At 47.1% G+C, this 14,240-nt stretch overlaps 2 protein-coding genes across 3 annotated transcripts in view; both read right to left on the bottom strand.

Annotated features, from left to right (window-relative positions):
• Positions 1-3,834: 3,834 nt before the first annotated feature.
• Positions 3,835-9,804, bottom strand: SUPT4H1 (SPT4 homolog, DSIF elongation factor subunit). The gene is made up of 5 exons (XM_077745533.1): positions 9,656-9,804; positions 9,023-9,129; positions 5,738-5,793; positions 5,427-5,480; positions 3,835-4,990 (listed from the first exon to the last, which is right to left on the bottom strand). Exons 1-5 carry the CDS (start codon positions 9,722-9,724, stop codon positions 4,923-4,925), a joined length of 354 nt encoding a protein of 117 aa, XP_077601659.1. The 5' UTR covers positions 9,725-9,804; the 3' UTR covers positions 3,835-4,922.
• A 1,091-nt stretch (positions 9,805-10,895) lies between these two features.
• Positions 10,896-14,240, bottom strand: part of RNF43 (ring finger protein 43) — a 64,298-nt gene continuing 60,953 nt past the window's right edge. For both annotated transcript variants that reach the window (XM_077745554.1, XM_077745553.1), the window contains one exon: positions 10,896-12,333. In XM_077745554.1, the coding sequence (XP_077601680.1) occupies positions 12,290-12,333 (44 nt within the window). In that variant the 3' untranslated portion in view covers positions 10,896-12,289. The remainder of the gene's footprint in view (positions 12,334-14,240) is intronic.

Raw genomic sequence — 14,240 nt, 5'->3', positions numbered from 1 at the left:
AACCCCTTCCTCTGCTAGTGGCCCCAGAGCACTCACTTCCTTCCAGGTATTTTCCGGGATGGGGGGAGGGGTTGAAAGAGTGGCAGTTGCTGGGTTTGGGGAAGAACGAACGAGGAATCCATTTTGGAGAGAAGCTGGGGTCCCTCCACCCTGGTGTTGCTTACCTTCCCGTAAGCTCTGTCTGTAGCACAAGAGCTCAGTGTGGAGGAAAGAGAGTGCACAGGCAGGAAGCAGCACGTAGAAGTTCTCAGAATGGGCCTGCCAGGCCCCTGACTTCGTACAGGCCCAGGCCTTCATCCGTAGGATGGACCCCCAAGGAAAGCTGGGGCATTAAGTGCTCTGTCCATGACCCCATGCCACCGGCCCTCCACGCCAGGGAGAGTATGAGAATAGGAGTGCCACAGGTCTGGAGGAGAGAGGCTGTCACATTTCTCAGACGACCTGGCATCTAGGTGCCAGCAGCATAGGGCAGTTTTCTCTGCACTCAGTTCCTGCTCTCTGGGATCTTAAAGCAAAGAGAAACAGAAGCATTTGTAGGCAGAAGGCACCAAGCCAGGCAGTGTAGGATATAAAGTAGCAGTGACCCCTTTGGGGTCAGGCTGACCACTGCCTCTGGTGCTCAGTCTTCTCAGCCATAAAGTGTGTGTTGGGGAGAGGTATGCTGGCCTAAGCCACGACTCTCCCAGCCTTCACATTCTCCGTATGATCTGCAGTCACTCTTCAGCCCCAACGCTCTGGTGAAGGCCTCGGAGGCCCAAAGACCCAGGCAGGCGGCCATGTGCTTTCTCCCTCAGTCTAAGCCTTACTGGCTCACCCAGTAGCAATTTTTACCAAGTGTGGCTGTCCTCTTAGTTCAGACAAGACTGGGACAGCTATACATGGGCAGTAGAAGTGACAGCCGACAGGCTGACATGAATCCAAGAGGTAGAAAAATAATCAGTCCCAGAACCATTACACCACATGATACAGAAATGGGTTTATAACAATGACTTTGAGCCAAGTAGAGCTTAAATCACATCCAGAATCTTGTATCCAAATAGCAAGGAAGTATATATTTAACACACCCAAACTTATAAAAAACAAGAGAACAGAGAGATTAAATAAAAAGCCATGTGCTTAAAGGAAAATGTTTCAGCTGTGATATGTTTATGTATGATAGATGTATTGGGACACTCATTGTCCAACGATATTACAGGGATGACAGTCTTGCCACACTTAACCTTGAACTTCTCTAGAGATAGACAACTTTGGATAAAGATGATTCCTTAGAATCACTTTATAGTTTACAGCTCTCAAATTGGTTTTACATAAATTAATGTATTTCTCACAACTATCCTAAGAAAGGACTGTTGTCTTTAAGGGAACTTTTTATTTGAAGTTAGCTACAAACAGAAAAGTGAACAAACCGTGAGTACATAACTCAATACATTTTCAGAAAGTGAGTGGATCTATGTAACTAGCATCTGGATCAAGAAACACTGTAACCAACACCGTAGGATCCCATGTGGCCTCTTCCACTTCCACTTTTCACAGGTAACCACTCTCCTACCACCTGAACCAGAGTTCTGTCGGCTGCATTTTATAGAGAGGAAACTCTGTTTTAGGGCAGTGAAGTGACTGGGAGGCAGGAACAACGCCCCCAATTGGATATGTATGTAGATTTTCATCTTGAGTCTCAGTGTCCAGTGGAATGTGAAGGTGCCATGATTGGGCTACAGATGAAGGGGGTGGGTAGTTAAAAAGCAGAAGAGGTTGGGAATTCTGAGGCACAGGTCAACAGATACCTAAGACCTGCTGGAGAGGAAAAGAAGATGCAGTCAGGAGGGAATTGGAGAAGGGCTGGACCAGTTTCCCAACGTCCTGCATAGGGATCCATGAGTAAATCCCAAGGATCACCTCCCTGGACCATTTCCCTGGACTGCCTCCCTCTCTTCGGTTAATTTGTGTTTGTTTTGTTTTTTGTTTTTTTAAGTTTACTTAAGTACTGTCTACACTAATGTGGGGCTCAAACTCACAACCCCGAGATCCAGAGTCACACGCTCTCTCGACTGAGCCAGCCAGATGCATGTGGGGCACCTGGGTGACTCGGTTGAGATCCGACTTCGGCTCAGGTCATGGTCTCACTGCTCATGGATTTGAGCCCTGCATCCGGGCTCTGTGCTGACAGTTCAGAGCAGCCTGGAGTCTGCTTTGGATTCTGTGTCTCCCTCTCTCTGTGCCCCTTCCCTGCTCATGATCTCTCTCTCTCTCAAATAGAAATAAAACATTAAAAAAAAAAAAAGTGAACGGCAGATTATAGACAGGCTTGGAGTTGGAAGGTAGTGGCCATGTCCAGAGGAAATGAGGCCAAACCTAAAGAGCCTAACCTGAGCTTAACCCTCCCCAGGTCATCCCCATTACTCTTGGGGAAGGCTTCAGACCAGAATGTTCTGACCTTTGTGCTACCAGCCACCAATCACTGCCTAGGACCGGAGGCTGCATTCAGCAATGCGTTGCCGCTTAGCCAGCCTACCCCACAGGCAATAGTGGGTAGGAAGTAGAGAATGAGGAATGAGCAGACAAGGGGGAAGGCAGACTGGTCACTACTCTTTTCTGACCTGCACGGGTGTTTGTTTAACTAGGGAGGAGGAGCCTTGCTTTCTGAAGAGAGAAGCCAAATTACTGAGCGAGAGACTGAGACCAAGGCTGTGAGTAGACCTCAGGAGTCAGAATGGGGCTGAACCGTTGACAGGCACGAGGAGCAGGTTACTGCACTAATGCACGTGCAACAAGGGCAGTGGCACCAGCACCTGAGAGCTTCTCTCTCACACGGCAGTGCTGTCTCTCTCAGGGAGCCTTGAAGAACCAGAGATCCCTCTTTCAGTTTCTTTGGGCTCCCGGCAGGGGATGGGACTCTCGCACCTTTATTGCTTGTCAGGGCTGCTGAGTGGCATTGTAAGCGGGCTCGAGGACCAGAGAAAGCAAGAAAGCGAATTCAGAAGCAGCTTCTAGGCAGGGCCCACTTGACACCAAGTCTGTGAAATCCGGTCCCAGCAACTGGCCACCCTTCCCCCACAGCCATCGGGGCCTGTGTCTTTCGCTTCCTGCAAGGCTAACAGTTACGGCCTCAGCTCAGAGTGGGGCTGAGGCAGCCGGAGTGTGGTTATTTGTGCACGGCTCCTGCTGCCTCCCCTCCCCACAACTGTTTCCATTCTCACCAAGCAGCCACGTCCGGGTCAGACATGCAGGACAGCAGCCGGGGATTTCCAAGGGACTTTTTGAGAAAAGCCAGTGAAAGTTGGGTGTTGGCTGCATGGCCTAGGCACTCTTGCTGAAACCCACTTCTTCCCTCCAGAACGTAAGGCTGGCCTGGTGGGGCTACTTCCCAAGGATCCTTTCACATTGAAACTGAACAGAAACTGTCACCCCTTGAGCTCTTTCAGCTTGCTGAGCTGGAGAAATCCTTCAAAAATTCAGTTGAAATTGGGGTTAACAGGCCATTCCTTCAGCGCTTGAAAGCCTCAGCAAAATGGCTCTGGTTTGAGGATCTGTGAGCGACATGAGCAAGCTGGGCCACAACCAGCTTCCTTCCCACGGGCTCATGAGAGGACGAGGACCAAGGACAAGGGTGGGAAGGGGTCACTGGAGAGTCAGCACCTCTCCCTCCTTCCCACACATTCCAGGCCACAGGTGACAGGAGACGCTGACTCACTAGCAACACCAGGTGGCTAAGATACACAAAGCCCTAGCGTAGGCACCTCTGCTTGCAGTGGTGATTCTGGGCATTTCTCACACTATTTTGGGTGACGGTGCGCATACTATATACATTAAAGAATAACTAATAAAAAGAGTAAGTGAATTTTACCTTTTATAAAACCAAGGTTCTAGAATTTTCACATTGCTTCATTTCTTTAATCACCACAATACTGAGGTAAATGGGCAGAGTGTTATCATTGTTTTACAGATGGAAAACAGGAAACTTAGGCAATCAAAATGGGGATATTGATAGGAATCTTCGTGGAAATTTAAGTAAATAAGAATTTATGGTAAATTTTCATTAAAACAAATAACTTGTCTTGACCAATAACAAAAACCCCCACTAGGCCAGAGGAGAGAGGGACGGGCCCAACTGCTACAGAGGCATAAACTAACCAGACCAAGACCCAGCAGCCACCTGAGGGTCTCGGGTAAGAGGAAGCAGCAGATGTGAGTAGGTGGGGGAGAGGGGGCCACGGTCACCACTGACTGGCTTAAGGTATAGAAAGAGCAGCAAAAAGAAAACAAAAAGTGTGTGTATGTGTGTGGGGGGGAGGTATTAAACACGGTCAATGGGCAAAGAATACTTATGAAACCTCAGGATTTCTTTCAAGGGACACCTGCTGTGCCAGGTCTAGAGAGCAAAAGTCCACATGATGGGGCTGCCTAGACTCAGGACAGCAGACCTTCCAACAGGACCCAAGGAAGCACACTAGAAAAGCTGCAACTCTGGGGCCTGAATGATGGCTAGTGGAGAGCAGAAGGGCTTCTGCTGCTCTGTGAAGGTGCTTACAGGGTTAAGGGGTTCTTACTGAGGCCAGGTAAAAGGAAGGAGGAGGTAAGGCATCTGTCATGGGCTTAAGAACTTTCCTAGAGGTTCGTGTTTATTGGCATCTGACCCAGAGTCTTGCCCATGGGTAAAGGCACAGACCTGGGCTGTGAGTAGGAAGACCAGTATCCTACCTCCCATTCAATTCAGTCTCTGCTAATCCACCAACTCAAACCACCCCCACCAGTAGTCCAAAGGTAAAATGGCCCAGGGACACGCTATGCTCTCAACAGTCTGCTGAGTCTCAGAACTGGATGGTGGGGAGGATCTGAAGTTCTGTCCATTTAGTTCCACAACAAAAAATAAGCAGAGGCAGGAGGTGGGGCAGAGGCCAAGATGCTGGCGGCCACGCATCTTGCTAGGTCTTTATAGCTGTGTCTCTGGATTTGTAGGCCACTCCTCGGCTTTTCAGCTCTCGCACAATTCCTGTGGCAGGAAAAGAAACAGCTCTGTGAGGGAAGAAGATTCCAGAAGATAAGAAAAGTCCCTCCACTACCACTTTGTGGGAAGAAAAGTGTTCCTAAGCAAAGTGGAGTTCCTAGACAGCTCATCACCAACCCTGCTGGGTAGGCTTGTTACCGCTGGAGAGCCGGGCAAGTGTGTGGCCATGACTTGGTAAAAGTGGGAGGAAAACAGAAGACACTTAGTAGTCACTGAAACTAAGGGTTCTGGAGCCAAAATGCCTGGGTTCAAAATCTACCTCCTTACTTAACTAGCAGGGTGACCACAGACAAGTTACTTAACACCTCTCTGTGCCTCAGTTCCCTCACAGAGTGTGAGGACGAGTGTGCCATCACAAAAAGGACTGCCTCAGAGCTTGGCACAGTAAATGAATATTGGTTGCTATCATGATTATTATTACCTTGGGGTAGGCGACCAGTGACTGACACTGCATACACACCCGGCTTAAAGTTACCTAAGAGAGAAGAAAAGAGATGGCAGTGAGAGTTAAGTCAAGTCTAAAGACCAAATGGAAGTTTAAGCTAAAAATGAAAGAACGCTGCAGCTCTGAGAGAAGAGCAATCACGTCTTTTGGTTACCATGTTAAATGACGGGACAGGACACTCTCATCTTTCTCTCTGAGGACACATATCCAGTGATTTAAGACTCCCCCACTGAACCCAAGGAACAGAAACAACGCAACCAGGCCAGGAGAAGAAGGGAGACACTTACTGACTCGCTGCCACTTGGACACCCAGCTGTCCTCTGGACTCATCATCGCAATGATTCTGGGAAAGGGAAAGAAAGAGAAGTCAGGCTAAGCCTCACCCACTAGAGAAGAGCGATAGAGGAGACTGCCCGCGTTACTCTGCTTCCAGCCAGCAAAAACAGTTCTGGGAGAAGAAACACAGGAAAAAGCCAAGTATTGAGTCTCTACTAGAAAGAAGGGGAAAGGGACTTCTAATGCTGTGAAGCAGATCCAAAGTTAGTACTGGCCGCCAATCACAAGCCAGTCATCATCCCCAAAAGACTAGCTTCACCAGGCTCAAAAATGTCCTTAGCCCAGACTCCCTGGGAAACCAGCTTTTCTGATTACAACCAACAGGACCACTAGGGGGCTGGGCCTTAGTGAACAGGGGGAGGGTGAATAAAAACAATGACCCCTCTTGCCAGAAATAAGTTAGACGTGGGCAAGATCTACCTCTAATGAGCTGTACAGCCTAACACACATATGAAACTCAAAGAAATGCAAAACACCTAGCACAGAGTAGGTACTAAATAAACATTAACTCTCCTTATTATCCTAATAGTTCTTCCTAGGATACCTCTGGTCCTAGAGCACAAGCAACAGAAAGGCTACTGAAGATCCAGAAGCCTACCTTTTGAGCTTGACATGTAAACACCAGGTACTTTCAGAAGCTTACAGAGGTCATTTCTGCCGTTCGTTGAATCAATCAAATGCTTAGTGATTGCCTACTGTGACAGATCTGTTCTATACACTGACATTTGCTGATTACCTCCTCAATAACCACTCCCTCCTCTCTTGGCAACAATATAGGATTCTTATGGGGGGGGGGTGGTTCTTCCCCATCCAAATTCTACATTCTAGCCATACGCCGTGAGTGGAACTGAGCCCATCCTCCAGGGTGGTTAAGTAGGGTAACACTTGCCCTGACCTGACAGACTGGTCTGGGGTAGGCACATATGCAGGCCATTCTCCTGACCAAAACTATATTCTCCTCTGTCCTTCACAATCAATCTTTCTATCTAGCCTTCTGATGCCTGTTACCCAACCTTATGAATTAATCTAAACAGAATTACCACCATTCTCCAAACATACCCTGGTTTTCCTACCCCATGATTTTGCTAAAGTCATTCCCTTGTTTAGAATGCTTTTTTCTAAAATGCCCCCTCACCTCAACCTCCTCAAAAATCCTGTACTTCTTTAAGAGCCTGATTCCCATGCTACCTCCTCTGCCTTTGGCTGAGTTCATCTGGCCCTCCTCTGATCTCCATTAGCCTTATTATTTACCCATTCTCCAAAACCTAGTATGCACTGGAATACACAAATAACTCCTACAACTCAACAATAAAATGCCAAGTAACCTGGTTCAAAAGTGGGCAAAGGACTTGGACATTTTTTTGAAGAAGATATACAAATGGCCAGTAAGTACATAAAAAGACATTTAACATCACTAATCATTAGGGAAAGACAATCAAACCCACAGAGATACCACTCCACGCCCAACAGAGTAGCTTCTATCAAAACCAAAACATAAAACAAAAAATAACAAGTGTTGGGAACGGTGCTGCCACTATGAAAAACAGCCTGACGGTTCCTCGAAATACTAAACAGAAAACAACTCAGCAATTCCACTTCTGGATATATACCCCAAAGAAGTGAAAGCAGGGACTTGTTCAGATACTCGTAAAGCCACTTTCACAGCAGCATTATTCATAACAGCCAAAAGACAGAAGCAACCCAAATGTCTATTAACAAATAGATAAAATGTGGTATATACAAAAATGGTATTACTCAGCTTTAAGAAAACTTCTGATGCATGCTACAATACAGATAAACCTTAAAGACACCAGGCCAAGTGAAATGAGCCAGTTATAAAAGGAAAAATATTGTATGACTCCACTTATATGAAGCACCTATAGCACACTTCAAGTTCATAGAGAAAGAAAGTAGAATGGTAGTTGCCAGGGACTGTGGGGAGGGGGAAATGAGGAGATGAAAAAGTTCTGGAGGTGGATGGTAGTCATGGCTGCACAACAGTGTGAATACACGTAATGCCACCAAATTCTACACTTAAAAAGGGTAAATTTTCTGTCACACACACATTTTATAACAATTTTTTTTAATACTCCAATATGCCAAACTTTATACTGCCTCTCTCTTACTAGTAAACACATCACTGTGTAACTTAACATCCCTCACAGCAGCCAACACAGCACTTTACCCATAGATGGGAGTCCCTTTATTCATTCATTAGCAATTTTGTTAGTGTGAACAAATAATCGAAGGGACTGAGATTCTGACTGTGCACCTGCATGTGCAGAAAGTAAGATTCCATAACAACATTTTTTTTTGCCCAATCCTTCATAGTTTCTTAAAGGAAATCAAAGGGATGGAGTTGGTCCCATCTTGAAGATTCAGCAAGTACTGGGTTTGAGCCCAGTTTGTGTGTAAATCCTTAATTGGCCTAGATGCCAAGAGACACTTTATGGTATCTCTTTAACCCCCAAAGAATACTGCCGTTTGGCTCCTGCCTTGGGGAAAAAAATGGAGACCTAGCTACTTATATTACTCTCATTTCCCTTTCTCCCCATTGGACAATCTCACTAAAGGAAAATTTTTCTTACAAGTTCTCTTAGACATATCTAAAAGCAACAGCTTTCGGGCAATAATTTACCATTACTGCACCTTACCTTCATCTTCAGAAAGGATCTTCACGCATTCAACAAACATTTATTAGCCATCTGCCACCTTCCAGGCCCTGTGCCAAATCATGGTGCACAAGATAAACATAGTCCCTACCAACAATAAGCTGACAGTCTATAACGAAGAACTGTAGAGCAGAAATATAATGAAAACCACACAAGTCATTTAAAATTTTCTAGTAGCCATGTTTATGAGTAAAGACAAAATGGTGACATTAACTTCAATAACATATTTCATTTAGTCCAGTGTATCCAAAGAATTATCACTTTGGCATGTAATTAATATTTAAAAAATTAAAGTATTTTACATTCTTTTTTCTCGTTCTAAGTCTTGTCAACCTAGCGTATTTATATAGTTTGAGCAAACCTCAGTTTGGACCAGCCCACATTTCAAGTGCTCAATGCCACACATGGCTAGTAGCAATTGTACTGGACGGAACAGGACTTACTGTATCTCAAAACAACTTTGAGAACAACTAGGATTATGGTCTCAAAAGTCTGCCTCACATTCACTTGGTGGCGTGGGGTGCGGTGGGGGTGGGAGTACAGAAGGACTCTAATGGGACTTACCCGTCAAAGGAAGAGCTGGTGCAGTCATATACCATCTCCCGGTTACCCTTCATCTGAAGGTATGCATCACAATTGTCACATCCATCATATTCAAACTGGTCTATAGTCTAGGAGGGGGAAAAGAGCGGGGAGGAGTGAGCATAAACAAGGCCAAAAAAAAAAAAAAAGTAGCTTTCTCCATACGTCTACCTGGTCAAGTAGAGGCTTCCCTGCGTTGGCTCTGTCTCACCAGATTCTCCACCCACCACTCCCACAGCCCCATTCCCAGAGTTCCACCCTCACAGTCCTCCCTCTCTTATTACCAGCTGAGTTTTACCTACTCCTTCCCCTAGTCTCCTCAGGGTTAGGCATCCTCTGACTACTCCCTCAGCTGCAGATCCCCACCTTCCTCTGACACCCCCAGTGGCCTTCGGCTTCAACAGAAGTTCACTGAACGTCTGTTACGGATCAGACCTGTGCTGAGGATTCGCACTCCTTCCGACTTAAACAATGGCCTCCAGCAGCTTGCCACATCCCCTGCCAACCCCTTGGATCCTGGACTTTACTTTTCTCTTCGCCATCCCCCAGTCCCGTTCCACATTTCCCCCCACCTTGACTCCCCATCGCCCCTACAACCGGCTCCCCGAAGGACACCTTGACCAGGGAACACAGCAAACAAGCCCGCAGATGCCGGAGGTCCTTCGGCACCGTCTCCAGGGCCATCGTCTCTCCGACAAATGGACAGCAAAGAATTGGGCCACAGCCTCCTCAGCCGCAGGAAGTAAACAGCGATTTACCCAGAAAGCATTCCACTTCCGGTGCTTCGCNCCCTCAGGAGGATCCAGGTGCCAGCCGAGATTCTTTTTTGTCTTCGCGGTTTAAAAGCGCAGGGCCAGAGAGTCCACTGTCTCCCTCTGGATTATCTCTGTAGAGAGGAAAAGAAATCAGGGACAGCCCCTTTCTTGAGAGTATAGGGTTTCCCTTCGCCGTCCACGGAAACGCTGGCTCGGGAGCCGATGGAGGGTACCAGGTCTATTATTTTTAAAACTCTTTCCGTACTTTCCCTGTTCCAGCTGAAAATTTAAGTTTCGTGCATCTCTNTCACCCTATAGCAAGCTAGGTGCTTCTTTTCTCTCCTGTTCAAAACTGGGCAACAGACAGTGACCACCCCCTCTGAAACCTTTCCTGGAGAAGCAGACTGGGGAAATGTGCTTGGTGAGGATGAGAGCAGAGGCTGCGCCAGGCTCTGTGGAATTCATACCAACACAGCACCAGCTCATGATCTTCCCAGTAGTCCCATGAGTAGGCAGAGCACAGTCATTTGTGTTTGTCAGAATTGGAGCTCTGGGATAGAAGTAGTTTCAGGCCCTACTGTTCTCTCCTTCCAGCCAGGCCTTCCAACTGAAACACAGCTTCTTCAAGGCGGGGCATGCTTCTTGCACCCATGCCATGTGGTGTTCAGATGGGTTCTGTGACTGGGGTTAGAATGTTCCCCGTCACTGGATATTTTCCAAACATGCTTTCACGCTTATCTCACAGGAGCCCTGCCGTGATTCTGTGAAGTAGGCCTTTTTATGGGTGGAAAAAAGTGAGGCACAGAGGTCACAAAGTCACTGAAGCATCATAAGAGTGTGTGAAGTAAAAGGTACAATAAAGTCTGATTAACAACTGGACCACAGTGAGAATCTAGTCATGCTTCCCCCTTCCCTTATCTCACTAAACCATATTTTCAGGGGCTTAACCAGTTCTTATTACCTAGTCTACCACTCTGTCCTGTCCTTTCGTAAATCAGAGCCTCGCCTCTGATACCAGAAATAATTCATTTCTGTCAATGGAGAAGATGAAGTTGTTACCCTGAGTGATAGTCATGAGAGAACAAAACCACAAGACCAGACCGCATTTATGGATAAATATATTAGCAAATAAATACATTTCTCAACATAGTGCCTGATTCAAGCGTCTTTCTGTCTGGTTCAGATATAAATACCCATGTGGGTGCTTAGGTAGGTGCTAGTTCCCCACTGACTTTGAGGGAAGAAGATCCCTACCCAGGTAGGGTCCTGTGCCCACTTTGCTCCCACATTCACATTCCAAATGGGATAATGCCTGAGGAGCCAGCAATGGTCAAGCTGCCCTGGGGTGAATGTCACCCTCAGGAGGCCCCTCAGCTCTTGCCACTCGGTACCAGCTACCCAGGCAAGATGTCCTGCATGCACACCTTCCTGGGCACCCCTGGCCTGTATGGCTCATAATGGGAAGCTGGGCCTTGGGGCCATCTAAACCCAAATGTCCCACTTTGCTTTTCCTTTGTTTTCCCCTGTTCCCCATGCCAGCTCTGAGAGAAGACCCCCAGATTCATTGTTCTTGTTCAGCTGTAATTATGCCTTTTCTACCTTCATTCCATCCTCCCTTTTCTAGATGAACTTCAGCAGAAATCCTCTTCCTTCCATCTACTTGGGGACTTTGAGATAGGCAATCTCTAGGAAAGAATTATTTCTTCCCCACTACCACCACCCCCAACATCCAGAGGAACTGGGAGTTGCTGGAGAGACAAGGGAGTTCGAAAGTCAGAGGCTCCATCCCAGGTTCTTCATGGTGCCGGACCACTTCTGGGACACTACTCCACACCCTGGCTTCCCACAGCCTCCTCTCTGACTTAATACAGTGGATCTGACAATTAAGAACAAGAAGGGAAGAACATTCTCCCTTACGCACCAGGGCAGGCACTGCCTGGAGAAGCTACAGAGCTCCCCTTTTTAGGGCTCAGGGCTCACCTATGTTCTTGATCCTTTTGCAAAGAAGGAAAATGATAAAAGCCAGGTTGCTGCTGATGCAGCAGCTTTACCGAGGAGTCAAAGCTGGTGTGCAGGACTCACCCAAGAAAGGAGGTAAGAAGGACCCATTGGCAGGTATGCACATGAGCCTTGGGATGCGGAAGACCTGCAGGGTCGGGGAAAGGAGCAGCACCTTTGTAACACCTAACTACCCATACCTAGCTTCCTGCTCTCCCTTCAGGAGCCAGCCCACACAGGCAGTAGCTGGTTGCCAGGCTGGACACAGACTTGCTGCCCTGCAGGTGCGTTCTGCATGCAGGGTCCGGAGCTGGGAACGGGGAACACCTCCTGCCACCCGCCATCACCACCCCTCTTCCAGAAGTTCCAGGAAGTATGGCGAAAAAAAGAGGGGTGTTTTTCAAGGTCCTTTCTTCCCTCAGGAGCAGGACTCTGTGCCAGATAGGGCCCCGAGGCAGCCACAGCACACTGTTGGTTGAAGCGAAGTCTGCGCATCTCACACAGCCTGTTCACACAGCTCCTCAAGCTCCTCCTCCGAGCCTGCGTTTAGAGAGGAAGAAAGAGGTCACTGAGGATCAGACCACCCTCTTGCTTGTTCCACATGCAAGACAATATGGCTGGCAGCGAACCGCACAGGGTGGGGAGCGGGAAATGTGTCCAGAGGGGCAATTAGATCAAAAGTGGGGAAGAGCTCCTGTTGGGAAACAGGGGAGAGGGAAAAAAAGAGAAAGAGAAACATATATAGCAACTGGTGTGTTACAGACACTTACTATTCATTCATTAACCCAATTAATACTTATTAAGCACTCATGAATCTAGCCTGTTACCATGCACCAAATAAAAGACCAAAAAGAATAAGCTGGACCTGACAGTCTTGTAGAAGAGAAGGTGTGTGTGCAAGGGGAAATCCTGTCAGTGGGACAGGACTGGGTCCTAAGACCTTTCCTGGGAAGGGGGCAGAACATGTTCCAGTGGAGCAATCAGGAAGGGCTTCCTGAAGGTGAAGATAAATGAGCTGGTCCTGCAGAAATAGGTAAGAATTCCATTTATGGGAATCATAAGGCAACAGAGTATTCTGGGCTATAGGGACTGCAAGAAGTATTTACTTGATTTGGTGAAAGCATGGAACAGGGAAGAACAGGAAGGTGAAGAGTGAAAAGTAAGGCTGGGAAGGAAGATGGGGCTAGCTGGTGGTAGAGCCTTTAAGGCCAAACCAGGTTGGGGTTTGTTTTCACTGTGGACAAAAGAGAGCATTTGGAAATTTCTGGACAGTTTATTTGAGGATAATAAGCCTGGCAGCAGTATGTGAGCGGGTAACTGCTGCACGACTCCACAGGACACAACACTGTATGTACAGTGCCCGGCCTTCATGGCCCTCTAAGAGGGGATGGAAGAGCTAGGAGGCTCCTGCTTCCATCTTTAGGCTGCATCTAAGATGTGGGCAGAGGCCATCAGTTCTGAAGAAGGTAAAAAAAGGATACATTTAACAGAACCTGGCACTGATTGGATTTGAGGAACAGGGAAGAGGGAGGCATTGAAACTGGTCCTGAGTATGGGAGAGAGGGGAGGTGGTGGTCTGGGACCAGCAGCACACGACAGGGTCCAAATGGAGTCATCAAACACATAGCCAAAGTTTGCTTTACCTAGCTCTCTGGAAGCAATTATTTTCTCTACTGTAACCGTTTACATGCCTGTGACCCCACAGACCTGGATCTCCTGGTTGACAAGTTCCATGTCCTCAGAGCCTAGCCTAGAACCTAGCATACAGCAAGCATACAATGCAGGAAGCAAAAAGGAGGGAAGAAGTGAATGAATGAATGAATGATAATAGCTCTAGGTCTTAACTGTAGGGTTCCTGGACTGTGAAGTCTTATGTTTCAGGACCTTCTGATTCCGTTTTGGGGTGCCTAGTGATAGCTGTAGGCAAATAACTGTGTCATCCACACTATGGGAGAAAATGGGGGAAATGTAGGGGGCTCTTGAGGAGGAAGAGGAGAATTTGAGCAAAAAAAACCCAAGTTAAAGTTAAGGATTTACATTATCACCATTGGTTGTAATACAGTATCAGGGATGTAGTGAGGCCCCAGGAAAATGAGGTCAGTCTTATTAACAAGGATGCTTAGAAGGCAAGCCTTAGTTGTTTGTTTACCCCCAGAGGGAAAGGAGAAAACCTAAGAACTCACAGGGTCACTGAGAACCACCCGTGATCTTTTTTTCTTTTTCCTTTTCCGTTTCCTCCCTCCCTCCCTTCCTTCCTTTTCATTTACATAGCTCTTCTCATATGGCCTAGGATTACGGATATTTGCAATTATTTCTCCTCAACACCTCATACTGCCTAGAATTATGGATATCAGTAATCCTCCATGCTCTCCTCAAGACGAAGGATCATTTCTTGGCCTTCTTTGTATTTAAAGCTAATAATTGAACTGTATGCACTGATACAGCTT

Source organism: Crocuta crocuta, unplaced genomic scaffold (assembly GCF_008692635.1).
Source record: "Crocuta crocuta isolate KB4526 unplaced genomic scaffold, BGI_CrCroc_1.0 scaffold333, whole genome shotgun sequence".
NCBI classification, from domain to species: Eukaryota; Metazoa; Chordata; class Mammalia; order Carnivora; family Hyaenidae; genus Crocuta; species Crocuta crocuta.
This window is presented reverse-complemented; position numbering and strand designations above follow the sequence as displayed.